General features: G+C 37.0%; 1 protein-coding gene across 1 annotated transcript in view; it reads left to right on the top strand.

Annotated features, from left to right (window-relative positions):
• Positions 1–27372, top strand: part of COL25A1 (collagen type XXV alpha 1 chain) — a 452466-nt gene that overhangs the window by 284080 nt on the left and 141014 nt on the right. Inside the window, exons 5-7 of the mRNA XM_060147387.1 lie at positions 1859–1876; positions 24357–24383; positions 24525–24551. Of these exons, the coding sequence (XP_060003370.1) occupies positions 1859–1876; positions 24357–24383; positions 24525–24551 (72 nt within the window). The remainder of the gene's footprint in view (positions 1–1858; positions 1877–24356; positions 24384–24524; positions 24552–27372) is intronic.

Genomic DNA, 27372 nt, shown 5'->3' with positions numbered 1-27372 from the left:
ATTTATTGTTGGCTGCATTGGGTCTTCGTTGCTGCACATGGGCTTTCTCTAGTTGCGGTGAGCGGGGGCTACTCTTTGTTGCGGTGCACGGGCTTCTCACTGCTGTAGCTTCTCTTGTTGCGGAGCACAGACTCTAGGTGCACAGGCTCAGTAGTTGTGGCTCATGGGCTCTAGAGCTCAGGCTCAGTAGTTGTGGTGCACGGGCTTAGTTGCTCTGCAGCATGTGGGATCTTCCCGGACCAGGGCTTGAAACCTGTGTCCCCTTCATTGGCAGGCGGATTCCTAACCACTGCGCCACCAGGGAAGCCCCCTCAAGAAGCTTTGCTGGCCTGGTTTCTGTACAGGTGTCAGTTGAGTGGCTGGGTGCCTGCTGGTCCTAGGTCTGCATCTGGAAGCAGAGATTCACACTGTGGCAGCCCAGGAGTGGCTGGGAAGTTTAGTATCCACTCACGCAAAGAGTGCCCTGGGACCACTGTTGATGTGAGCAAATCTGCATATAGCTGTGAGTTTAAACTTCCAGGGTGAAAGGCAAAATAGCCTGGTATGAACTTTGGAATCAGCTTTGGGTTTAAATTCTGGCTTTTCCAACTACAGGCTGTGTGATTTTTAGCTTATTTCTATGAGCTTCAGTTTCTTCATTTATAAAATGCAAGGCAGTCATAAGGAATAAACGGAGTAACATATCCAGAGTTGCCTGGGACTCAGTAAGGAGTGAATGAATGGTATTTTCTTTCTCCATCTCCATCACTAAAGAGTCAGGAGTGGGGTGAGTAATATCCACAGTAACTTGGTGTAGCTCCCCTTCCTGGTTTGATCAGATAAAATCTAGCCAACCACATTTTCAGACAAAGCTCTTGGAAATCATCTGTTTTATCCCCAGTCAGTAAGAAGGCAAGTACCTAGAGAAATTCCAAGCCTGGAGAGGGACTGAGAGAGAAAGAGAGTCTTCTCTGGGAGTTGGATTAGGTCCATGCTTTTTTGTGTAATACCCAGTGGCATACAGCTGATAGAATGAGATTATACATCATTTATTTTTTAAGATTCCCTAACTCGGTGTGAACTTTTTCTTTCATCTCATCTTACACAAAACCCAACTGCAGATTTTAAGAAGGTGATATGTAATCAATACTTTTATTCACAGGTGATTTTCCTTTAGTGAAAAGCATTTGCAGTTATGCTGCTTGGAAATTTTTATCAGCTTAAGCAACAAAAAAGTAACATTCAAAGTAAATCTGATTGACCAGAGGTTACATAATCTATTGATTGTATGAGGAGTTATGATGCACTTTAATTGAGCCAAAGACCTCTCATATCTGCTTAAAAATGCCCTTAGGCTAGGTTATGCAGAGCAAAAGATAGATGTTTATTTTTTTTAATTGATGTAAAATATTATTGAAACAATGAGAAATTTAAAGTGTCAGTGAATTCTAAAACTAAAATATCTGCCTCTTTTTTCTTCACTTTGTGCCATCTCTGAATATGCAGCTCATAAAAATAGTCTGTGCTAGAAGACCTTCCCTTTATGTAACCCACTCATTATTATAATGTGAAATGTATTTCACCTTTTGCCTTCTCTTTCTCTATTTTAATTCTAGAGCATACTAAAACTCTTGAGTCATTTTGGAATTACACAAAATGACCATAATATCAAGATTTTAGATAAATAGCATAGAGTGAAAATATTAAGATATGACATAACTTTTTTAAAATCACAAATGAGATTTGTCAGTAGTTAGGTATTATCTTCAGAAATATTTTGAAAAGATATTCAGAACTAGTTTAAATTTTGGTACTGAAACTATTCACTTAAGAAACAATTTTGTAATTCTTTTTCTTTTTTTCTTCTTTTCAATTTCAGGGTCAGCCTGGTCCTGAGGTAAGTGAACTCTTTTTCTTCTAACAAATCAATTTCAATTAGGATTTTCCCAGCGTGCAGTTTTTTCTGCAATTCTTTTCAAAGGATATAAAAAAGTTATGAACCAGTAATCATGACACCACACAGTAGACCAAATATTTCCCAGGAGTAAAGCTTCAGGGCCTCTTAAGGGTTGTATGAGCCACATCAGCTGTTGGACCAGATGGCAAGTTTAACAATGTACTATCATATAAAGCAAACTCTTAACTGATCTGAGACAGTGCCACAGGACTTTCATGTAAGATAAAATGATTTCGTAGTAGATGTCGGGTATGAACTTGTTTGCGTGAAGTACTGATTAATCATTACTATTAATGTTGTAAATACACACAGACTGATTATTTAGATTGTGATCCTACCAGCTACTTTTGATTCATTATAGACAGATATTGAATTCGTTCTACATTTCAATATAAACTAACTGCTGAAGATATGGTTTATAATTAAATGTGAATGCACTCAACAGATAGTCTTTTGGCCCTAAATCATAATGAAGAAAATGAGGAAATATCAGGGAGGGGAGGAATGTGTAAAAAGATGAAAGTACAAAAGAAGGGAGTTGTCAGAAATGAAGAGTCAGTAAAAAACAACAATCTCACTTATTGCACTCAGTAGGAATCTAGAGAGAAGGAAATGCCATTATTAACGTTTCACCTTTATAATACCTGTAAATAACATAGTTATTTATTGAGTTCTCTTTACGTCTCTTTCCCCTCGATATACTGAATGTTATTTCTGTCCTAGATTATTTCGTAAATAAATGATTTTCATGATATCTTTGTTAATCAATATCATAAATAGTCTATCGTGTGCTAATTCTCATACTAGACCATGATAATATTATTTATAGTTTTTATGAGCTCTGAATTTAAGGATGTCCAATGAAATAAACAAAAATGCCTTCAGGAGAACAGTCCTTTTCACACTACTCATGAGAAATATCTTGAAAAGTAATTAATTTATATTCACATCAGAGAATACTCTATTTATAATTTTCACTCTTATATTCTAAGTTATCTCAAGCTAATTATTGGAGGGAAAAAAACCCACAAAAGAAAGTTGTAGTTTATTCCCTAAATTTGAAACTGCTACATTACAATGAGATGAAGACAACGTAAAAGGGGCTTTGCATGCTTTATTTTATTTAATGCTACAATAGCCCTGAAAGTATTATTATCCTAGATCTAGATCTAAGAGATATGTATTTTTAATTCCTTCTTATTTTGTATATATACATATCTGTATATATCTGTGTGTGTGAACCTATAAGAATATATATATATATATATATATAAAATATACTCATATATAAAACATATGAGGAACCTGGGAGAGACAGTGTAGAGCTTGCCTCAGAATCTCCCCACTGAGGGTAGGGAAATTGATGCATTTATGCACTGATCTCCCATCCTTCATTGGTAAGAGTCGTGCCTGGGTGTTAACTCCCTGGAACTTCTGGCCTGCCCCAGAAGGTACAGCACACTCCAGCTACTCGAGGATGCAGAAAGCAGTAGGAACATACGGGACCTTTATTCTAGCACCATCTTGGAGGGAGGCAGTGGTGTGTGTTGGCACCTACATCTGCTACAACATCCAAGTGCAAGTGTCCTATAGACAAAACAGAATGGAAAACTCAGATATGGATATAAAGACGGAAAACTGGACAAAAACAGCATTAAAAGCATATTAAGTAATGAGACTTTAAAGAGGATAACTGTAAAAGGAAGGACATGGTCATAATAAATCTTGACTACACAGCCACAGTGAATGAGCGGAAGAAAGATGATAAACCAGCACAGAAAGCCAAGAATGGTCAGAACCAGGAACACCTATGGATAGATCACTGTAGCTAAGATTTGAAAGTACATCATGGCACTTCAGAATACCTTCACAGCAAGGCTTTTTTTTTTTTTTTTTTTTTTTTTGCGGTACGCGGGCCTCTCACCGCTGTGGCCTCCCCCGTTGCGGAGCACAGCCTCCGGATGCGCAGGCTCAGCGGCCATGGGTCACGGCCCCAGCCGCTCCGCGGCATGTGGGATCCTCCCGGACCAGGGCACGAACCCGTGTGGCCTGCATCGGCAGGCGGACTCTCAACCACTGCGCCACCAGGGAAGCCCGCAAGTCTTATATTTACTGTGGCTCTTCAGAAAAATAATCCACCTAACTGCCTATAATTGAAAATTTTGGAAATTTTGAAGGAGGATAGGACTGGCATTTTCAAAAGGTGATCTGCTCTGGTTTTCCTTCATTTTGGCTACAATTTTGCTTTTAGTGGACACTCAAGTCACATGATCATTTCTTCCAAAATGCCTTCCTTGTGTCACAGCAAAAGGAAAGCAATGGATTCAGGAAGGAAAGGTATGAAGGGAAATGAGAAGACAAGAGATGCCCTCACACTGTCTTTCTATGACATGAAAAATAGGCAGAGTTTTGTTGCTATGTCCCCAAGGAAAAGTCTGACCTACCTCTTATCCCTACATCATTATAGTATTTTTCAGAAGAAACTTCCAATTTTAGATTTTAAACTAGAGAATTCTTAATGAAGTTCTCATTTAGTACCAGATGATTGGTTAACTTTGTTCTGCTTGTTATTCGTATGCAAATGTTTATGTCAATGAGTGTTTTCTTGCCTAGGTTGAACATCACCACCTCATCTTATTCACATTGTTATATGATGCAAAACTCTTAGACAGTGAAACTCAATTCTGCTTCTTCGATATCACACATCATTTAGTAAGGACTTCCAGATTAATAGGGTTTTATTTTGCAGACCAGTGGGAAAAAGGGAATATGTCTTATAATCAAGGAGTTCTGATCATCTTCCTAAAATGGAAGACAGCTTGGGTGGACTTAGCTTAAATTGCTAAAAAATTGCGAAGACTAGAAAGCTGAATAGCAGTGAACACTGTTACAGTGACAGTATGAAATTGAATACGAAAATAGGCCCTAAGGAAGAGAGGTAAATCTATGTGTCTACCTAAATGGGTGAGAAAATGGTTCTTGATGAGGGAAATGAGATGGTGAAAGGATATTAGAAAGAAAAAAAGACAGTTCTAGCAGCTGTGGTTAAGATGGAAAAAGAGGCAGGGGAATGAATGGGGAGAATATTGCTGTGAACCCACTGAATCAGAGGAAATCAAATTCTTGGAGAGGGAAAGGGATGGGTTAGAGTAAATAATGTCACAGAGACTTGAAAAAATGATTGGGTAGAAAGAGAAAAAAGAACAAATGGCAACAGAGAATAAGGAAGGGAAGAAAGAAGGGAAAGAAATTAGAAAAAAAGACAGATGAACATTTGTATTTCAACCTAGAGGTAATGGGAATTATTCAGGGGGTGGGGCAAAATTAATCTATTGACATGAAAGTCACCCTGATACTTTTTTCATAAATTCATATTAACATAATTCATTTCAGTAACTCAAGTATCTATTTTGCCTCTATTAGGTACGAGGCACAAATGGTAAGGCTGTGAAATTGTGAACAAGACAGACTCAGTCTCTGTTCTTTTAATATTAATAGTCAAGGAGAGTGTCAAAGTTCTGTCAATTCTGCAGACCCACCATTCCAGGGATGACTTTAACCACACGTGCAAGACCTGCTCTGTGTCTGTACATCTGGTTAATCCCCAGGTTTCCTTGGGACCTTGGACATGAGGCATTTAAGGAGGCCTTTTTCCAACATGCAGGTGACCCAGCGTCAATGCCATTGCTCTAAGTGTAGTCCTGGTGCCATCCATGCCTTTGTTCTAATAATGGGGTTTCTGCCCAGATCTAGGCACCCCTCTTCTGATGACTGAGTCCTTTCCTGGTTCCTCATGCCTACACTCCCTTTCTCCGTTACCGTCTTCATCCCAGGTCCTCCTTTTCCTTTCCTCTCTACTGCCGGGTATTACAGTCATGGTGTGCACGCTCTGTGCAGCCTTGTTAATGGCTGACCGAACAGTTAGCTGCCTCTAGCTCACTGCCTACCTGACAGGGACTCTCCATTTCTATTTCTCTTGACCATGACTTCTCCATTGCCATTCTGCCCACTGTGAACACATGCCTGTTGCCTGGCCAATCACTGCTGCCAGGGAGCTGAGTCAAGAAAGTGAACATTTAGCTTTTTCCTGTCTGTATAGTGGAGACATCAAGGGTTGGGACTGAGTGTAGCATCAACCAATATCAACCTATGTATGTCTTTTTCTATCACGGTTCTGATTATGTCATTCTTCTGACTCCCAAACTTTGAATCTCAATATGACTACCATTTAGTTCCTTACCTGACATTCAAATCCTTTGATTTGTCCTGTTTTTCCAGCACTATCTCCCACTGATTTTTCATTAAATTTCTTTCTGGATGTCAGTTTGCACAATGCTTCATCCAAACTGAATCAAAACATTTACTTTTTTCTCTTCAAATATGTTTTCCTTCATTTGTCTTTTCTTAAACCAGTCTTTTCTCCAGAACTGCTTCTCTCCTAGCCCCTAGATACACTTAGTTTCCACACATCCAAATATGATAACCCTTCATACTTACATGTTACTTCTTCCATCCAGATGTCGTTACTCTACCTTAGCTGAATGTAATTTCTTCCTTTGGTGAATCCCAACAGCATTTTATCTGTACACCTTTTTATATTACTTTACACTTAAAACAGAGGGGGCATAGACAGCAAAGCCAGACAGCTCATAAGTCAAACCCTGGCTCTTCCACTTAGAAGCTCTGTGATCTTGGACAAGTTACTCAATCGCTCTGAGTCTCATTTCCCCCACCTATAAAGCAGAGATGATCATGTCTTATCCCAACAAAGGGTGTGAGGATTGAAATAACACATGTATAACTTCTAATACAGTTTAGTACATGACAGGCACTCAGTAAACATTAATTCCCTCCCTCCCTTTTCCTCTTTCTATTGTATCATAGTTATTTATAAACATCTTTTCTCTCTTTATTACTAGCTTTTATGACCTTCAAGAGTGGGATCTATGCTTTCTTCAATCTTTACTATCCTCCACAACACCATAGTTCCTTGTATGTAGTAGAAGTTCAAGAAATCTTATTGAGTTTCAGATGGTATATACAAGAGCTTAAGGAAAAGGAAGCTGAGGAGGAGAGAAAACTATCAGCTTTTCATAATTCTAAATGCCCAGTCAATAATACCATGTAAAACTGGCCTGAGGTTTCTAAGTTCTGAGATTTTTCTGAACAGGTATTAATGTTAATATCTCACACCCACATGGTTTGGATGCCTTCGTTTCCTTTCATGATAGTAGTTTATTCATGTAGTTTATCCATTTAATAGTAGTTTATCCATTTAATCTTTGGTGAAAATAAACAAATAGCATTAGCCCAGGACTATACTTATGGTGTATTACTTTATTTTGTAATAATTTATTTGTAGAGTTCAAAGCTTGGATTTGATTTTTAACAATCAAGACAGCTATAGAAAGTAGTTCATGGTGGTTGTAACACCACATTGCTTAAGCAATAATATTCTCCCACTAATAATTTAATACAAATTGTAGGAACTAGTTGTATTTAAAAAAAAAAAACCTGCTCAGGATTCTATCTTGCACACTTTATAAAATATATTGGCTTTCTCTTCACCCCAAATAACTCCATCAGTATATTCAATAGTGAAACCATTATATTAATGATTGGTATCGTTATATTAATGATTGGTACTCCTTCTATACCAAGGGCGCTTCTTTTGCATAAAATTTTTAGAATTTTAAAGCCCTCCTCATAACTCCCCTTTGGAGTTGCATGTGAACATAAAGGAGATATAGTTCCCTTAGGAATTTGGAGGACTAAAGTTGCTTGCATGGTGTAATTCTGTATTACTCAGTGAGAAAAAAATGCAAGAGAAAACCACAAGCAAATACCACCAGACAACTGCACATGGAGGCGTGTGCCTCCCATTTGTACTTGTTCAGATGCACTTGAAAAGAAATGGAAGGTGTCACTTTGCCTTTTTTCCCCAAATCCCTTTTTACTTTTTGTTGTTGTTGTTGTTCTGATGTTGTCATTGCCATTTCACAGCGTTTTACTAAAATTTACAAAATAAAGCTGTGTGTGCCTTGTAAGGAATTATTCCTGAAAAAAAAATACTATATTTAGGGACAGTATTTAGCTTTCCATTCATATGTTTTTAATTATATATTATGCTCCTTCTAACCTAACACTTTAGCAATTCCCATATTTCATGTTTGTGTTCCAGCCTTTGTCAGATCCATATAACCTGATGTGGGAGCAGGGGGAGGACATATACATTCTCCAAGAAATTTGAAATGCATGTGTCTGTGACTGTATGCATGCGTGCGTGCGTGTGCATGTGCGTGTGCTTGTGTGTGTGTGTGTGTGTGTGTGTGTACAGAGAGTCTTTATTTTACTCACTACGTAATAGAACTGTCGTATTAAATTAGTAATGTAGTCTATTCTGGATAAATCGTGTTAGACCTGATAAAGTATTATCATGCCCCATTATCTGTACTTTATGTGGGGGTTATATGATAAAGAGAATGATTATAAAAGTCTTAATGTTTTAGTTTTTGTGGTATTTTGTTAAGTAAATGGTTAACGTGATATGAAAGGCTCCATTGTACTCCAAATAGCTTATACCATTAAGAGTACATACAACAGCTTATTTATTTTACTATAACCATATCTCTTTATTTTTACATGGTCATTTGTGTATTGAATTGGTATAACATTATCCCAAAGTTTAATTTTACCTTAGAATTCTTTCCTACTGAAATTAATTGAAGAACTTCTCTTGCCAACTTTATGCTTTGTTCTCTACCAAATATATTCCTTTTAATTCTATCTGAATAAAGGTGAGTAACACAAAGCCTTTCATGAATAATTAATCTGACATTGATTTGCATACATAGAAGCTGTTATCATTCCCCAAACTTACTCATTTTTATATCTCAATTTTTTAATAGTGTTGATATATAGAAAAAGCACAATAATGTTTTGTTGAATAAATGTATATATTTAATAATTTAGATTTAAAGCTAAAATTTTATATTCATTTGATGATGAAATGACTGAAAGAACTGAAAATATCAGCTTTAACAGTCCACTTGTTAAATTTTATTTTATTTTATTTTATTTTGGCTGGCTGGGTCTTCGTTGCAGCACGTGGGCTTCTCTAGTTGTGATGCTCAGGCTTAGTTGCCCTGCGGCATGTGGGAATCTTAGTTCCCCAACCAGGGATCGAACCCACGTCCCCTGCCCTGGAGGGCGGATTCTTAACCACTGAAACACCAGGGAAGTCCCAACAATCCACTTTAAAAGGAGCATATGGAATACACTGGATACGGTTAAGGAGATGGGCTCCATGGACAGACACCTGGGTTTACAGCCTGGTCTGCAACTTACAAGCTGCCTGACTTTGGGCAAGTTATTTTTTTCCTTCAGTTTTTCAATGTAAAATAAGGATGGTTGGTTTGACATGATTTAATGAAGCACTTGGAACAGGGTATGGCACATATAAGTGTTATGATTAAATCTAAACACCTACATACATACCTTCTCACATAAGCATTCACACTGAGACAGAGCCATGAAGATATATTACCCTTATAGTGATACTTCTTCTGAATAAACATCCAACAGAATAATGGCCTCAAAAGATAGAGGTTTAGGATAAGTAGTTTAATCTTAAAATTAAGAAATCCATGCAAAATGATTATCACTGTTAGATGTACTTATTTTATATATTCTGTATCTAAAACAAACATTTATGTGTCTAATTCTTTCTAAAGGTATCGAAAAGTTTTAGTTAGAAATATTGTTCTTCATAGTATTTTATGATACTAATTTTCCCCATCCAAGGGCAAGGCATATGCAAATGTAAGAATATCAGTTGTATCTCATAATACTATATAAATTTAATTCAATCCAAATCCAAAACCCAAGAGGACTTTTTAAAGGAATTTAGTAAGCTGGCTTTACAATTCATATGAGAGAGTAAAGGAGCCAAGTAGCCAAGAATGTTTTGAAATAAAAAGAAAAATGAGGGAAGACTTTCCCTACTAGATATTGGAACATTGAATCTACAGTATAAACTTAGTTTACTAACATACTGTAAGACTTCTGCTCCTAGAAAAAAATATGTAAAACAATAGTGTTAAGGCATTGGGCAGCAGGCAGCACAGAGAAGGAAAACAAACAAGGTGAACCCTAAGATTACCCAAACCTACTGTCTGGGGAGAATTTCTCAGCTGTAGCGCAGCAAGGAGCACCTAAACAGAGTGGTCTCTGACCCTTGAGGAGGTCAAGGCAGCTGGAATTTGTGAGGCAGGTGAGAGAGCAAAGAGCCACATGGAGAGAGCTCAGAAGGTCCGCAGAGAGTCCCCCTTGATAGCTCAGCACAGTACTCATCAGTACATGTGTGTTTTAGCTCAGGATGCTACAACCAAATGCCATAGACTGGGTGGCTTAAACTACAAACCTTTATTTCTCTATAGCCATTATTTTGTAATAACTTTAAATGGAGTATAATCTATAAACATATCGAATTAATATGTTGTACACCTGAAACTAATATAATATTGTAAATTAACTACAATAAAAAGTTTTTTAAAAAAAGAAAATTTCTTCAGTGAATTAAAAGTAATTCAGTTTGAAGTGTTTCAAACTTTAACAATTTTATTTATAAATTTTCTCAAGTTTATTATATATGCACATGTAATTTCTCACATATGTTTTTATGGATTTCTTTGATAATTTTGATATCCTATGAGAATTCTTAATAGGCTAAAGTTATTTTCTCTCTAAATATCTCCAGTCGTATTTCAATTGATATGATATTTTTCATACAAAATATATCCTTTGGATCGTGTAGAGATTACAATGGAAGAATGCTGTTAGATAATAGGTAGAAAGATAGCTCCAGAAACATTTTATTCTATCTTCTTTCTTTTGGATAGACCTCATTTAAACCTAGTTTAAACAATGGCTGAAGTGACTCAGTATTGAAAGTGTGGGGAGAGAGAAAATATGTACTCTTTCTAAAAGCTTGGAGTCACAGGCAGGAGGGAGAAGACAGCCAAAACTATCTGCCCATGTTTGAGATGTGAGAAAAAAAAAAAATCTTTCATTGAACAGAGTTCATTTCGTCTTCAAGAGACTGTGCAAAGTTGTTTATTCCTTTTGCTGTTAACTCTTCTGGAACTAGTCATGAGTCCACAAATGAGAAATGGTAGTGACCTTGAAAGGCACAATTTCTAGCTGAAGTCAAACATATCCTCATAAGCATTCATTGGAAGCGTGTTGGACATACAGTTATCTGTGACTTTCTGATTGTCAACAGGCTATTCAGAGAATATTACTTTTGGCCCTGATGTCCTGTTAGAAACCTCTGTTGCAAGAAATCTGCTAATATATTTATTGGATACTTACCATGTATAAGGTACAAAACTACACATTTGAATTAGTAAGAGACGAGGGGAAGGGAAATACTATTTATAGAAGACCGTATGTTCTTTTAATTACTTCCTACTACTCCCATATGAGCTAACTATTGTTTGTTCCATCTTACAGATGCAGAAACTGAGGCTCAGAGAGGTTAAGTGACCTGCCAAAGGTCCTATGTTTGTATACATTGAAGCCTCCAAAGTTAGCATTTGTTACATTTCCCTCTCTTACATATTGATCTCTTCCTGCCCTCAAGGGCCCTGGTAGTTTAGCATGAAGCATACGTCTTATACCTAGTGAGCACGAGCTAAGTTTTATAAAAGAGTTACAAGTGCTTTAGGAGTTCAAAACTAGGGAAGGAACATATCCAAAAGAGGGTCAGGTAAAGCTCAGGGAAGAGAGGTCACTGAGATGAGCCATCAATGACTGGCAATAATGATAGTGGGATTGTAGAGGAGGCAAAGATGAGACTTTTACTGCAAGGACTAATGTTTCTTTCAGAAACTCAGATTCCTACTGTGTTTTTTTCCAAGTAGCTCCATAGCTCAGACTGCCAGGTAAGAAGTTTCAAGAAAGTTGTGCTATCGTTATTCTAAGCAAAATGATAACTGATGACGTTTATTCAGCAGAAAGAATGGCATAAGCAAAGGTACAGAAAGTGAGGAGAGTGAGGGGCATTCTGACAACAGCTGGTATTCAAGGCTGACTGGCGGAGAGGATCCTTAAGGGAATAGAGGGAGAGGTGGCATGGGGGATAAAGCAGAAAAGGAAAGTTAGAAGCAGATAATAGAGGACTTTGGAATAAAGATGCAGACGTAGAGAATGGACTTGAGGACACGGGGAGGGGGAAGGGTAAGCTGGGACGAAGTGAGAGAGTGGCATGGACATATATACACTACCAAATGTAAAGTAGATAGCTAGTGGGAAGCAGCCACATAGCACAGGGAGATCAGCTCGGTGCTTTGTGTCCACCTAGAGGGGTGGGATATAGGGAGGGTGGGAGGGAGACCCAAGAGGGAGGAGATATGGGGATGTATGTATATGTATAGCTGATTCACTTTGTTATAAAGCAGAAACTAACACACCATTGTAAAGCAATTGTACTCCAATAAAGAGTTTTTAAAAAAATAAAAAATAAATAAATAAAATAAAATGAGACAATAGAGGACTTTGGACACAAGCAGAAGCTAACACTTTATTTGGTAGGGATCAGAAGAGTGATCTAAACTAAATTTTTAATTATATAACTACTTCTTTGGGGAATTCTCAAGCTTATTTAAAAGGAAGAGAAAGTAGTGTCATAAACTGCCCTAGACCCCTCAACCAGCTTCAAGAATTATCCAAGACTAATCTTGTTTCATGAATCCCTTCCTCTCATTTATTTTGTTTTGCTTTGTTTTTTTGATGATGTATATAAAAGCAAAACCTAGATATCATGTCATTGCATCTGCAAATACTGAAATATGAATCTCTAACTGATAAGACCTTTCTGTAACATACCCATCACTTCATTATTGATTCTAATAAAATTAATAATAACTCTTTAAATATCATCATACCCAGTCTGTATTCAAATTTCCCCAATTATCTCAAAAATGTCTCTATAGATGGTTTGAATCAAGATGTAAAGCCCACACTTGGAATTTAATTACTATAACTCTTCAGTCTCCTTTATTCTATAGTCATCTTCCTCCTCTTTTTATGTTTTCATGTCATCAGTTTTTTCAGGGCATTCATCCTATTTATAGAATGCCCCGCATTCTGGATTGGTCTGACTTCCTTCTGGTGCTTTTGAACTTATTCTCTTATCTTCTGTTTTTCTTGTAAATATCTTTTGCAAGTTCTATTTAGAGGTTTGATTAGGTTCTGGCTCAATGTTCAGAAAGAGTCTCTTATAAAGGTGTAATATGCTTCTTATTTCATCATACCAAGAGGCATAAAATATTTGGTTGATTGGCAGGTCAGTGGTACTGGCCTGCTTTCCCAAAACCTGTCACCTAATAGCTTTTGCATCCATGGAGGCTCATTGCCTATATCAACTTTCTCAGAGTGGATTACAAATGAGCCATTGATGTTTTTTGAGCTGAGGAATGATATGTTTAGAAATGCACTTTAGAAAACATAGCCTGCCAAAAGAATGTAAGAGGAAGTAGAGTAAAGGAAGACCAAAGATGCTTATAGACGATTCTTGTTTTCCAGGCACAAGGGAACTAGCAACAAACATGGAAAGCTATATTCAAGGGATTTTGGGGAGAATGAATATAGGACTTGTCAATAGATCCTATTTACTGAATCAAACGTAACACTGAGCTTTTAGACTTGCAGGAGTAGCAGTGTGTTAAACAAAAATAGGGAAGTCAGAAGTCATGATTGGCTTGCAGTAGAAACTGAGAAGTTTGGTTGGAAAATGTTGAGTTTGAGCTGATGACGGCCTCTCTTGGCTTAGACATCTGGTGAGCAGTTGAGAATGCAGGATTGCAGCTTGGAAAAGAATTTAGGACATAATTCAGGTAATAGGTAAAGCCAAATAGTATATTTGATAGCTGATGAAGGGAGTAAAGTGAAAAGACAAAAGGTTTAGAAACAAATCTGGGCAATCTTGACATTTATGGGCTTTGTCAACCCTCCCTCCTCAAAGCTGTGGTTTATTTAGTTTTAGTTTAGCCCAGGGTGACTCCCTTCCAGGGCCCCAGTGACTGGCTCAGCAGTTTCCCTTCCCATAGCTCAGCTTTCTTCTTCTTAATGGAAAGAAATGCCCTCAAGATCAATATGTATTTCAACTCATGTTACTTTATTTTTCCCAAACCTAGAATGTAAAAATATGCCTTCTACTCTGCTACTTACTTTCTCTTCCCTCAAGTTCAATTTCCTTTCTTTCTGTGACCAGTCTATTACTTAGGGAAGTTCAATGGAGATGGTAAGAAGTCACGACCTTAGAATGGGGGAATGGAGGGCAAAGGCAACTTTTCTTTCCTTTGACTTTAGGAGAGGGGGAATGAACATGTTTGGAGACCAAGGAGAAGAATCCAAGGGAACCGTAATGGGGTTTATTTTGTTTTATTTTATTACTCTTTATTGAAGTATACTTTATTTACAATGTCGTATTAATTTCTGCTGCACAGCAAAGCGATTCAGTTATACATATATATACAATTCTTTTATATATATATATATTTTTTTTCTTTTCCATTATGGTTTATCATAGGATACTGAATATAGTTCTCTGGGCTATACAGTAGGGCCTTGTTGTTTATGCATTCGATATATAATAGCTGACATCTGCTAACCCCAAACTCTCACTCCATCCCTCCCCCAACCCCCTCCCCGCTGGCAACCACAAGTCTGTTCTCTATGTCCATAAGTCTGTTTCTGTTTCATAGACAGGTTCATTTGTATCATATTTTAGATTCCACATATAAGTGATATCATATGGTATTTGTCTTTCTCTTTCTGACTTACTTCACTTAGTATGATAATCTCTAGTTGCAACCATGTTGCTGCAAATGGCATTATTTTGTTCTTTTTTATGGCTGAATAGTATTCCATTGTATATATGTACCACATCTTCTTTGTCCATTCACCTGTCGATGGACATTTATGTTGTTTCCATGTCTTGGCTATTGTGAGTAGTGCTGCTATGACCATAGGGGTGCTTGTATCTTTTTGGATTAGAGTTTTGTCTGGATTTTTGCCTAGGAGTGGGATTGATGGATCATTATGGTAATTCTATTTTTAGTTTTCTGAGGAACCTCCATACTGTTTTCCATAATGACTGTACCAACTTACATTCCCACCAACAGTGTAGGAGCGTTCCCTTTTCTCTACATCCTCTCCAGCATTTGTTATTTGCAGAATTTTTAATGATGGCCGTTCTGACCAGTGTGAGGTGATACCTCATTGTAGTTTTGATTTGCATTTCTCTAATAATTAGTGATGTTGAGCAGCTTTTCATGTGCCTCTTGGCCATTTGTATTTCTTCTTTGAGGAAATGTTTGTTTAGGTCTTCTTCTGCCCATTTTTTGATTTTTTTTTTTTTAACTGTTGAGTTGTATGAGCTATTTGTATATTTTGGAAATTAAGCCAAGAGAACTTGTTGAAGAGACAAGTGAGAACAGCAACGAGGAGCAGGGCGAGGGTGGGGAGAATAGGTATGATAGTCCCTTCACTCCCAGGAGAGAGGAGGTGAAGCTACAAGAAAATCTGGAGACGGAGAGTGTGGTAGATGTAGAAGCTTACATTAAAGCTTTTGCTCTGTTTAGTCATCAGCTGAGAATGAGGGAGACTGAGCTTCTAATTTACATAGGCAGCTCAGGAACCACAGAGGAACCCTGAGATTCAGGATCTCCCAGACTCATCTGACAGTTGTTTTTTCCATCCCTTCTGTGTATCTCGTTAGACTCAAAGGGGACATCCTACCCTCATCCCTGGATTGTATTCAGTTGCCCTGCACAAAATCAATATTGCTCTATGAGATACTACAAGTGAAGTCAAGAATCAAAGTGACCTTCAAACCAGGCTTTCTTAAATAGTCTGGGGAAAATTACTTGGGGACAGTATAGTAGGCGACATGAAGAAATAAATGATTGTAAATTAAACTCCAGGTTTAAAGATGGATGTTACCTCTGAATACCTTTGAATTATATTGAGGACGCTAAGAGTATTATAGGATAGTTTACACCATTAGCTGCAAAATCACAGGGGCTACTATGGGCATTTAGAGAGCAAGTTGATACTTTCTTTCCACAAAAGGAATGTTTAGGATTCCAAGTCTTTCACCATGGAGTTCATTTTATTTGACCTCTTAAAAATAAGTTTTAAAAAAAAAAGCAAAGTTAAACAAATAAAAAGTTTTAGCAATCTTTTAAAATATTTAGATGTAAGGAATGATTCTAGAAAGAAGGGACCTCTTGGTTATGATTGGCAGAAGCAGTAATTTGGCTGTCTTTGATTTGTATTGTGTTAGAAAAGAAAGCCAGAGTGAGCTTCCCTGATTCCTGCTGTTTTATAAGCCCTTAAGTCCATTGAGCTACATCAGCCTAACTTTCAAGAGTCCTTTTTTAATGTTTGGTTTTTCTAAATTTTCTTTTAGTGCTAGACCTCACTAATTGTTTCCTTATGACAGCTGCTTATGATTTAAGACTGATCTTGGGTACGTATAGTCCCTCGTTCAAGGCTCAGCTGACATCACAAAAGAACATATAGTTACCATCTTACTACAGAAAATGCCCGGAAAATAAGAGCTGTAAAAAGTAGCTTCTCAATAAGCGGGGCTGGTTTTGATATTTTAAATTTCTGTTTATACCGACCCCCTTTTCTGCTTGGTTTCTTTTAATCTTCAATGCAAAACAAAAGGTGTAAAGTCTGAAGCTATAAATCTGTTTATAGCTGTAATTCCCTTCCCTGGCTTAGCAGAGTTTGACACTATAATGAACACGGTTCTTCTGCAGCAACATTGAATCTGGTTCTTGTATATTTCTTTTATATGTTGCTGCTTTGAACACAGGAGAGTTTTATTGCATTCTTGTCTTTCTGGGTGTTTTGATTCAGCGAGAATTGATTATCTACTGTATGCTAGGGGCGACTAGGTAGTTCCAGGGCCTAAAGTTTAGTCTTGTTTAGTCATTAAAGTAGTATGGTTAAAACAACAATTAAGTGTTTTTGTTTTGCTTTGTTTCGTTTGGTAATATTTCCTGTACATTGAAGTAAACTATATTAAACCCACATATTCTTGAAATGTTTTCAACCTTCCACCTAATACATTTCTCACCGCATTGCCTTTTGATTTTAGGAAATCAATATGTTTACTTTCTTCATCCTCAGGTCAAGTATCTGAAAAAGAAATTTTATTTTATGTTTAGCATGGTTAAAATATTTAAAATACTGAGTGTGTGCTTCAAAATCATTACCATTAGTAGATCAGGCATTCTACAAGTTGCTTTGTGGACAGTGTTTCAGTTAAGCAAAGAGTAAGCATTGTTTTCCCCATTTTTCAGATGAAGGAACTGAGGCTCAAAGAGATTAATTAATCTGCTAAAGATCACACAGGTGATCACAAGCAGGATTTCAGTCTGGATCTGTTTGATTCTAAACCTTGAGCTCTTAATCACCAAGATAATTTATGTATTCTATTTTAAAATAATTCCCCCAAATTATACTTTCCTTTTTATTTTTTACTTTTTTCTGTAGCATTTGAAAAGAAATTATACGGAAGCACACACACATACACACACACACACAAACACACACACACTGATCTATACTTATGTATAGGAACTCGTACATTTTCACGTTACGTTTTCCATAAAAAGCTTTAAATTTACACATTACTAGCTGAAGTTATTTGCAAAGTTGGAAGTCTGTGAAACAAACAAACAAAAAAATTGGTGATTTGAGAAAGAAATGTTCCTAAAAATATATTATGCCAGTAAAGCGGAAAATGATATATATGAGTTCAAGGTTGAGGCATACACTTGGAAGAACACGTGTTCACATTTTAGTCAGAGGTGAACCTATGCTAACTGCAATTTATTCAGAAGCAAGGTAGATTTATCCACATATAAATAGCTAGGGTCCCTATTTTTCCACTAAGTAGTAGATTTTTCCATTGCTAATACTATTTGCAGTATGAGTTTGTGCAGTTTCAGATACATGCTAAGAACCAAGGTAGCAAATTCAGGTTCTTCGTGCCTATATGATTTGAGTATCTATCTCATTGGCACAATGGGCCAAGTTAATGATACAGTCAGGGACGTATCTTGCCATCAGTAGAACTGAGGCTTCTATCCTACTGTTCAAGGGAACATTGGATACTTTGTGTTTCCTTCCTCCCTGGGAGACTGTGAGTATTGATAAAGTAATGTTTGCAAGGGTGCCTGAGCACACAGACATCAGACATGCAGTGGCTACTGAGGTTGTGCTGTGCTTCTAGAGAACGGCCATGCAGCAGACCCTGTCTTCTTTATCCTTAAAAGATTAAGTAAATTATGGCTTTTAAAATATAGTAATTCCATGTTAAGTTTACAGTTTAAAAAGTAGAGGAAAGGAATGTACTTTGTTCATAAATTAACATTAGAAGAAGGATGGCTTCTGCATGGTGGCAGCACAGTATGGCCGCCATATTATATTATCACCCGTGCTCCTTTTACCTAACAGTGATGATAGAGAATTCTCTCTCTCTCTCAGCTATTTCTGATTAGGTCAGCCAACTCTGCTAATACTCTGCTTGGATTTGAAAAACATCCCTAAAACTAGATTTCACACTTTATATGGTTCACTTGGCTCTGGAGCTGCTGTGTTTATCAGGATTGAATCAGCTTAGGCCAGCACTTTTCTTCAAATGCACTAAATTGTGAACTTCAAGTGAACAGAACTTCTTCAACCATGTTGATGATCTGTCAATGGCCCCCATGTCCAATCAGTTAACTTTGCTGTCGGTTCTGCCTCAGAAATTTCTCGTAAATCTATAACTTTTCCTGTGTCCTGATTGTCGTGATCTTCATTCAGATCTTTGCCATCTCTCCCTTGGACCAAGGCAACAACTTCCTAAGAAGAATAGCATTCCATACTCTCTGAGTTCCATAAGGCACACTTGATCTCGGCACCCCCTTGTAAAATCGATGACAGAATCCAGCCCAGGGACCTGGGTATTGTTCGCCAGTCTTCCCAAATCTCTTTTCTGCTATTCCCCATCTCCACTCTCCACACCACATATGTTCTTACCACTCTGAACTCCTCATCTGATGGCAGGATGTCCTCTCACACGTCTGCACATTCATCCCTTCTGCCTGAACAGCCTCACTCCTCCCCAGTTCCCCTTATCCCGGCCAACTTTCAAGAGCCAGTTCCAATGTTATCTTTTTAATTCCTGCTCTCCTACCGTCATTCCTCTCTGTACTCCTACAACACAGCATTTATTCCACTAGTTATAATTATATGTACACGTCCATCCTCCAGACTCAGAGCACATTGTCTGGCTGATAGTTGGCCATAAACGCTTAGAATATGAAACTTGCATTTCCTCATAATTCTACAGGAATGCAGAGATTCATCAGAACAAGAATTGTTATATTTCAAAAATACAAATGACCTACACTTCTCTGGGATAGAAACCGTAACTTCATTCATATTTCAGCAGCTCTGGCTGTCAGGAATTTCCAGGGTTTACTCCCTTTCCATTTTTCTGCCTTTAGCGGAATTTAGTTTTGTTTTCATGATTGCCGTCATGTAAAAATCATTCCCTTTTTAGCTGTTGCCAGTTCAAAGTAGACAAAATTTACAGTTCTAGTGAGTAAAAGTCCTTTATTGGGCCATCCAACCCCTATGACTATATCTGTCTTTTCCAGCTATATTTCAATTACTTTTATGTAGATTGAAATCCAGTATTTTCCTGAATCTCATTTATTATTCCTCTTATTCCTGTGCTTTTAATTTGGTTTTTATCATTTAATTGAAATAGATAATAGTGCATGGAAAAAGAGCTAAAACCTTAGTTGTTTGGATAGAAATAGAATTCAGGAGACTAAAATTATTATAGGCCCACATTAAAGTCTTGATACAAATAGGTTGCTACTAAGTTCTGTATTTGAAGTCATTTGAATAGGAGCTAATTTGAAGTTTGCCACTGAAATTTATAAATACTTTGGTAGTAAATTAATAACACTTTAACAACTCTCTAAAAGAAACTCTCCAACTACTAACAACACTAATAATAAAGATGTTGTTAGCACCTTTGAAATTTATGTAATTAGAGCTAATTATGTAAAACTAATTAGAAAGATCATTTCAAGTATTCTTATTTATTTATTAAAGTGGACATTATAAAAGATCTGACTCCAACATACCAGACCAGACCAGAAGGACAGGAGTCCGAAAAGAAGCCTCATATGAGGCTGTGACTCACTATTCAGTTAATTGTGACCAGTCATTTTACCATATTTCCTTCCCATTGACCTCAACCTTGTTTTAGCAACAGGCTTTTACCTTCAAATAGTTAACAACCAGCCACTGATACTGATACCTGGACAACTTATATGTCCACTGAATATTAGATCGTTAACTTGGTGTAGTTGGAAGCAGCAAAATGCCAGTGGAAAATACTCTCTGATTCAAATAATTCATTAATTTGTATTGCTGCCTATCCTGTAGCTAATACCAGAGAGTTTTGTTTGGCTTTACTCTAAAGACAAAAGAAAAATAACTTCAATCATGCCCCAGCTTTAATTTAATAATCAAAGAAACCTTTCTTTCGATTGTAATGTTTTGACTTTAAAAAGAATCATGGCTCCAAAATTTTGAAATACTATCTGTGCTTAGTAAGGTAGCTCCCGTTTTTCTACATATTTAACCCATGTTTGCAGTGAAAGGGTCCAGCCTAGAAATAAGAGTGGGATTTTACTCAGAGCAGAAGAAAACACCTGCCATTAAACCCGAGAGCACAAGTGGGGCCTGGAGTGTCCGAAGCAGCCGCCACAGCTGTGGATGGAGGTTGACCTCTGCTTCGGTTCTGCATTGAGCTGGCAGGTGCCAGGACGCCATTCTGTCTACTCAAAAATACCCCCTTTTGAAGCAGCAGTATTCATTACTCAATTGTAAATGCAAATTTTCATGTGTTCATGAATTAAGCATCCTTGCTTATGGCAAGCTGTCTAAAGAGCTCTAGAGGACACATGTGGCTTTAGCATTAGTAATTGGACTTTGGGGAAAAGACTCATCTCTGTTCCCCACTGTAAAATAATTTCACAAAAGTTTTGACCTCAAACATGCCATATCACCTAACAAGGTCCCTTTGGGGGACTGGTACAATGAGAGCCTTGGCCTCTGAAATCTCACAAGCAAAAGCAAACTAAACTTTAAAGAGGAGAAGCTTTTGATGGGCATAGGGGAGAGGGGCTAGGGACAAGTCCACAGTAATTGTAAGTGACCTTACAGTAGCTGGATTTTCTAGGGGTCATTTTTCTTAACACCAGTATAGGAGAAGTGTTTGACTTTGGCAACAGGCTATTTAGCTTTTCTAGAAGAGCCTGTTTAGCTTTTCTAAATCAGCATGTCACACCATATCCTCTACCAGTGCTTAGAACATTGCCAAACTCTTTATAGGCATCCACCAAATGTATATAAAGATCTAATTAGAGTTAAACATGCTACTTAATTAAATCAAGACCAGAATCTCCACTGCATTTCTTAACTTGATGGTAGGTGTCCTCTCATTCTTTTCTTTGGGTTGACTCTGCCCCACCAAAAATAAAATCCTACTTGTAGAGCATTAGTGAGCATTTTGTGCGTGTCAAGAATGACCAATAAATTTCTTAAACTTAATTTTACAGAGGTACACAGACAGGCTGTACTCATGACTCACTACTTGATTCGCTGAAAACATTAAGAAAAATGTTCTTAAAATAGGTCCCCTTTTTAGTGGCAAAATTATTTGGGGAGTTAAGAAAGAAAAGGATTTGTTTAGTTGATTCCATTATCTTGGTCCCCTCTCCCTCTCCCAGATGCTCTACAATTCCTCTTTCCTGCATTTTGAACTTGAGATGTTGAGGCCACTGTCCATGACACTATGAAAAAGGCAATTGGGGAAATTCCCTGGCGGTCCAGTGGTTAGAACTCCGTGCTTCCACAGCAGGGGGCATGTTTGATCCCTGGTTGGGGAAATAAGATCCTGCAAGCTGTGTGGCTCGGCCAAAAGAAAAAGAAAGAAAAGAAAGAAAGAAAAAAAAGAAAAAGGCAATTGGGAGGCATTCAAGAGGGCACCTGTTGAAAGCAGGCACCAGATACATGGCTGTCAGTCTTCCTGAGAATCTAGTTCTAGAGCTGTGCCCTAACACTTAGCATCACGATGCACTGCATTTAAAGTCACACAGACTAGCTTAAAGTCCTGGCTAACTCACTTACAAGAGGCGTAACCTTGATAATCTTTGAGTTTTATTTCTGACATCTGTAAAAGAAATATCATAAAACTTTGCTCATTAGGTTGGGAGAAGATTAAATGCAGTAACAGGTCAAAGTTCTTTGTTGATGGTAAAATATACAAAATATAAGACATGATGTTCCTGTTATTGTTAGTGTCATGATAACCTCACAGCTGTTACAATTGCTGCAACTGAGAATGGGAATTTGGTACAGCTCCTCTGCAACTGGTGTTTAGCAGCAGGTATCTTGGTAGGTGGAGCATTCTTACATTCCCACCTGAATTGAGATAGCAGTCCCCACTGGGACCTCAGAAGGGGTACTTTGTTAGGACCTTGGCTTTACTCCTGTCTAGACTTGTCCTTGTCTCCCAACCCTGCTAAAAAGGAAGGTGAGAGATTGAAGGTAACTCTGAAATGCTCCACTTCTGCAGGTGGGCTGAGCCCTGAGACATGACTTCATCTTTAAGAGCTAGGAAAAAAAAATACTGATGCCTCTAGAATTCATGTTTCCTGCTAGCATTTTTGTTCAAAAGTAAAGAAAATCTCAATGTGGCTTAAGAATAGACAACTGTCCAACAAAATAGAAATTTCCTAAAAGACCCACATATATATGGTCATCTGATTTATGACAAAGGTAACACTGTACTGTGATGGGGAAAAGAGGCATTTTCAATAAATGGTATTGGGTTAATTTGATATCCACATGGGGAAAAAAAAGCATCTTGACTTTAACCTCACGTCATTCACAAAATCAGTTCTCCATGAATTCAGATCTAGATATGAAAGATAAAATAATAAAGCTTTTAGCTTTTAGAACAAACATAGGAGAACCTCTTTATGACCTTGAAGGAGGCAAAGATTTCTTAAGTGGAACAATAAGAGAGATAATCATAAAGAGAAAAAATGTTAAATTGAGTTTAAGAACTTCTATTCATCAAAAACATCTTTAAGAGAATGTAAACACAATATGCAGCGTGGGAGAATATGTTTGCAATAAATATATCCTTTTCTGACAAAAGACTCAAATTCAGAGTGTGTAAAGAACTCCTATCTGTCTATCTATCTGTCTATCTGTCAATACAATGTATAATATGTAAAGAACTCTAGCAAATAATAGGAGAACTCAATAGAAAACGATGTGAACAGACACTTTATGGGCTAGGATGCAAAATGGCCAATACATTTATTAAAAGGAGTTCAACTTAATTACTGGAGAAGTACAAATTAAAACACTGTGTAAAACTACTACACCTCCCACCGGAATGTCTAAAATGAAAAAGATGGAAACTACCAAGTATTGGTGATGATATAGAGGAACTGAAAATTCTCATACATTGCTGATGGAAGTATAATTGTTAACCACATTGAAAAACTATTTGGCAATATCTACTAACTAATAATCCAAATGTATGTATTGTCTAGAATGTAACAATTCTACTCCTAGATATACACCCAACAGAAATGTATTCAATTTTTCACCGAAAGACATATACTAGGATGTTTATTGCAGCACTATTTGTAATAACCAAGACCCAAAAACTCCTGGAAGCAAATGGACATTAACAGTAGGATAAATAAATAAATAATTGTTTATTCACACAGTGGAATATTATAAATCAGTAAAAAACAAACAATCTACAACTACACACAAAATTTTGCATGAATTTCACACACACTAAGAAAAGAGGCTAAACACATAATGGATGATTCTATTTATATAAGTACATTTATATAAAGTACAAAAGCAGGTAAACTAATCTATTCTGCCAGAGGTCAGAATAGTGATTACTGTTGGTGTCAAGCAGTAACAAGGAACATCACAACAGGGGCTTCTGGGTTCCTTCAGCTGGGTTCTACTTTCAGTAGGTGTGTTTAGTTTATGAAAATTTACTCAGCATATTATATACTTATGTATACTTTCCTGTTTATGTATATAATACCATTTTCACATTCTAACCATATTACAAGTATAGTTTAGAACCTAAAATTCCTTGAGAAACCTCACTGACAGGTACAACTCTGTGCCCTTTGCATGAATCTTGTGACTAACCCTAGCCTATCTATTTAAGCTACAATATATTTTGAAATTTATTTAAAATATGGTTTTTTTCTCTTTATTTCAGGGCCCTCCTGGTCCAAAAGGTGATAAGGTAAGAAAATGTGTAGCAGGAACAAATTAACTTAGTGGAAATCCATACAGGCGTGACTTATACTATGTTACATTTAGATCTTTTTAATGAGCATCTACAGACTTTGTTCTAAAACTATCTTCTCATTTTCCTACTCTACAGGGAGAACAGGGTGATCAGGGACCTCGGGTAAGTTATACTCTTCCAATCCTGGGCAGAAAATTATTAATAGTTTTCAGCTCCAAACTCATTGAATTAAAGTAGCCCTGGCTTCATAACTGCCTTGTGTCATGTGGTTTAGTAATGGCTGACAAAAATACCATACCACTTACAACTGAAATAGCCTTAATTGTAACTAATGTTTGTATCTTGTTGCATTATCTTAACTTGATACCTGTAAATAGGACACTCTACAATAATGATTCCTACTGATTAAGGGCCAGAATCACTACTGAAAGTCAGCAACCACCACCCTTCCATTGACTATTGGGTCCTTCAGATTTGTATACGTTGTTTTGTAATACAGAGGCCATGTGGATTCCTATTGAATTTGGCCTTTTCTGCAGTTAAACTTTATGTAATATTGCATAAATATGTTGTATTAGAGATGAAAATATTAATGCATTTTCTGTTTTTGTTCATCATAAGTTTGAATAATACTTATTTGAATTTCTTATTCTTTATAGACTTTTAAGCAGATAAAAGGTGTAATATAATTGAACATTCCAGGGAGGAGGGGCATTCTTTTATTCTTCTCAAATGTGGCTCCTTTAACCATTATAAGACAATGGTGATTGCTTTGTTGTTACCTTGGTAGTGCCAAGTCCTCTGCTTCACATCTGTGCCTTATTACCCAAATGTTCAGACATGCTGTTCCAATGATGTAGTGGCTCCGTGCAGACATACCTCTCGATTTTCTCATGTCACTATGCACAAAAGCGAGTACTTGGTTGAAGAGAGTCATTTCTTACAGTGGAAAAGCACATTTAAAACTTTCAGGTTGAAAACAGACACTGTGTAGGTTTTTTGTAAAATGCAGTCTGTGAAGTGAATTATTGAATTCATTTTCACCGCAGTAGAGGTTTTACTGCAAAAGATGTAGTCAATGCAAACTTGAAAGGTTTGTAGTCTTGTCCCTCCTGTTTATTAAACTAGATGAAAATTATGCCATGATTTACTTTCCTTCTTATTCTTCTGCCATTTCTTCATATAGAGATAATGACTATGTCTCAGCATAGTCACCATGGCAGTTATTCTATCTGATGACCAGTTCAAAGTTTATCTTAATGGTCAAGGAGATTAAACATCATGATATCTGTCATGGGTGTGAATGGAATAAAATTCTCATAACGCTAAACGATTAGAATGTAGCCACTTGCTCCGTATGTGGTGATTATTTCACATGGCATGTCTCCATGTATTGTGTATTATTTCTTTCTACATGCAATATCAAAATCACTCAACTTGCCCTTTCCAGGTAAGAGGGAAACTGTTTCTATTCTGAGAAATCTTCTTTTGGCAAAGGAAGTGAAAGGGTGGTTCACAGCTTAGCTGTCATCAGTGTGCACACAGCCCTCAGTTTCAAAAAGGTGTGTTGGCTTTCATCGTTTCAAAAAGTGATGATTGATTATAAAGCTAGGCCAAATTTTCAGGAGGAAACCCGAAACCATGTGAAATTCACCTTGTTTCATGTTGCATTACAAACTAAGACTTGGACCAGGTTCCTTGCAAGTGTGGCCAAAGTTCATGAACTACTTTGACAACCCAGACTGCCTTTCATACAGATTGCAGCCAGTTTTCACACTGACTGGGGCCAAGTTTCACACGATTCAGGGGCCACTTAGCATTTTAGCTGGAAAGTGGTAAAAATTGATCCCATTTTCATTTGGATTTTGCTTTGTATTGAAGGAATTTGGATTGAATTCATAATGTAGGATGAATCTGTATAGATAAAAATTTAAATGTCCTAGGAAGTATACATGAATGTGAGCATGAGAACTTACCGAATTGCCTGTCTTTTCTCAGATTCCTAATTTAGAAACAAGGCAGGTCACATTCAGTGATCTTAGAATTTTAATATAAGTAGTGTCAGCTACCTATTAGGAAATTCGCATATCAAGATGGCAAAATGAAGATTTTACATTTCCAGAAAAATCAAAAGTTAGTTAGAACTGGAAAAGTCTTCAATTTTAATGAAAATTAATTTTACCCACATCCTCTTTGGGCACACTGTTCCAGCTGATGCTGACAGAGGCTCTCTTTTTTAAAATGTAGATCTTTGTATTTGAATACCATTTCCATTTTCATCCTAGCATAGATTTTTGAAATCCACGTTTTACCTTTTTTTCAAGTAATTTATTTCTTTCCATAATTAACTTAACAATATGAACTTACATCACTTTAGTTCTTTGTTAACTGACTTTCCACTGGGATCTATGCTGTTTTCTTGAACGTGAGGTCCTTTTCTTTTCGTTTCTTTTTTGTTTTGTTTTTGGCTCACCAAGTGCCAGACAGGAATATATTAAGCCATATTATGTGAATCAAAGCAGGAAAAATTTGAAGATAAAATGCAAATTAAGAAGGTGAAACTATCTTGAAACACTTGGGCATACATTTATCAACATATATTGAGCGTCTACTGTGTTCAAGGTACGCTACTTAATACTATAGAGACTATAAATGGGTCCACTTGCCTCTCTCCTCTACTATCAGCAAATTCAACCTATTCTCATCTCATGTTCTTGATCACTGCAGTAGTCTTCCAATTAATCTTGCTTCCACTCTTACCGTGTACAATCCATTGCCTAAACAGCAACCAGAGACCGTTTTATGCTGTAAATTAGATTATGTTTCTCCCTGTTTTAAACGTTAAGATGAAATCCAAATCACTTTGCTTGGCCTCCAAGATCTGGCCCTTGCTTACCTCTATAACCTCATCTCGAACTAGTCTTCCCCTCCACCCACTGTGCTCCAGTCACTCTGTCATCCACGTGTTCTTTAAACACAGCAC

The sequence above is a fragment of the Lagenorhynchus albirostris genome, chromosome 4, assembly GCF_949774975.1.
Source record: "Lagenorhynchus albirostris chromosome 4, mLagAlb1.1, whole genome shotgun sequence".
Classification (NCBI taxonomy): domain Eukaryota; kingdom Metazoa; phylum Chordata; class Mammalia; order Artiodactyla; family Delphinidae; genus Lagenorhynchus; species Lagenorhynchus albirostris.
Note: the sequence above shows the minus strand (reverse complement) of the source record. Positions and strands in the feature narration are given on the sequence as shown.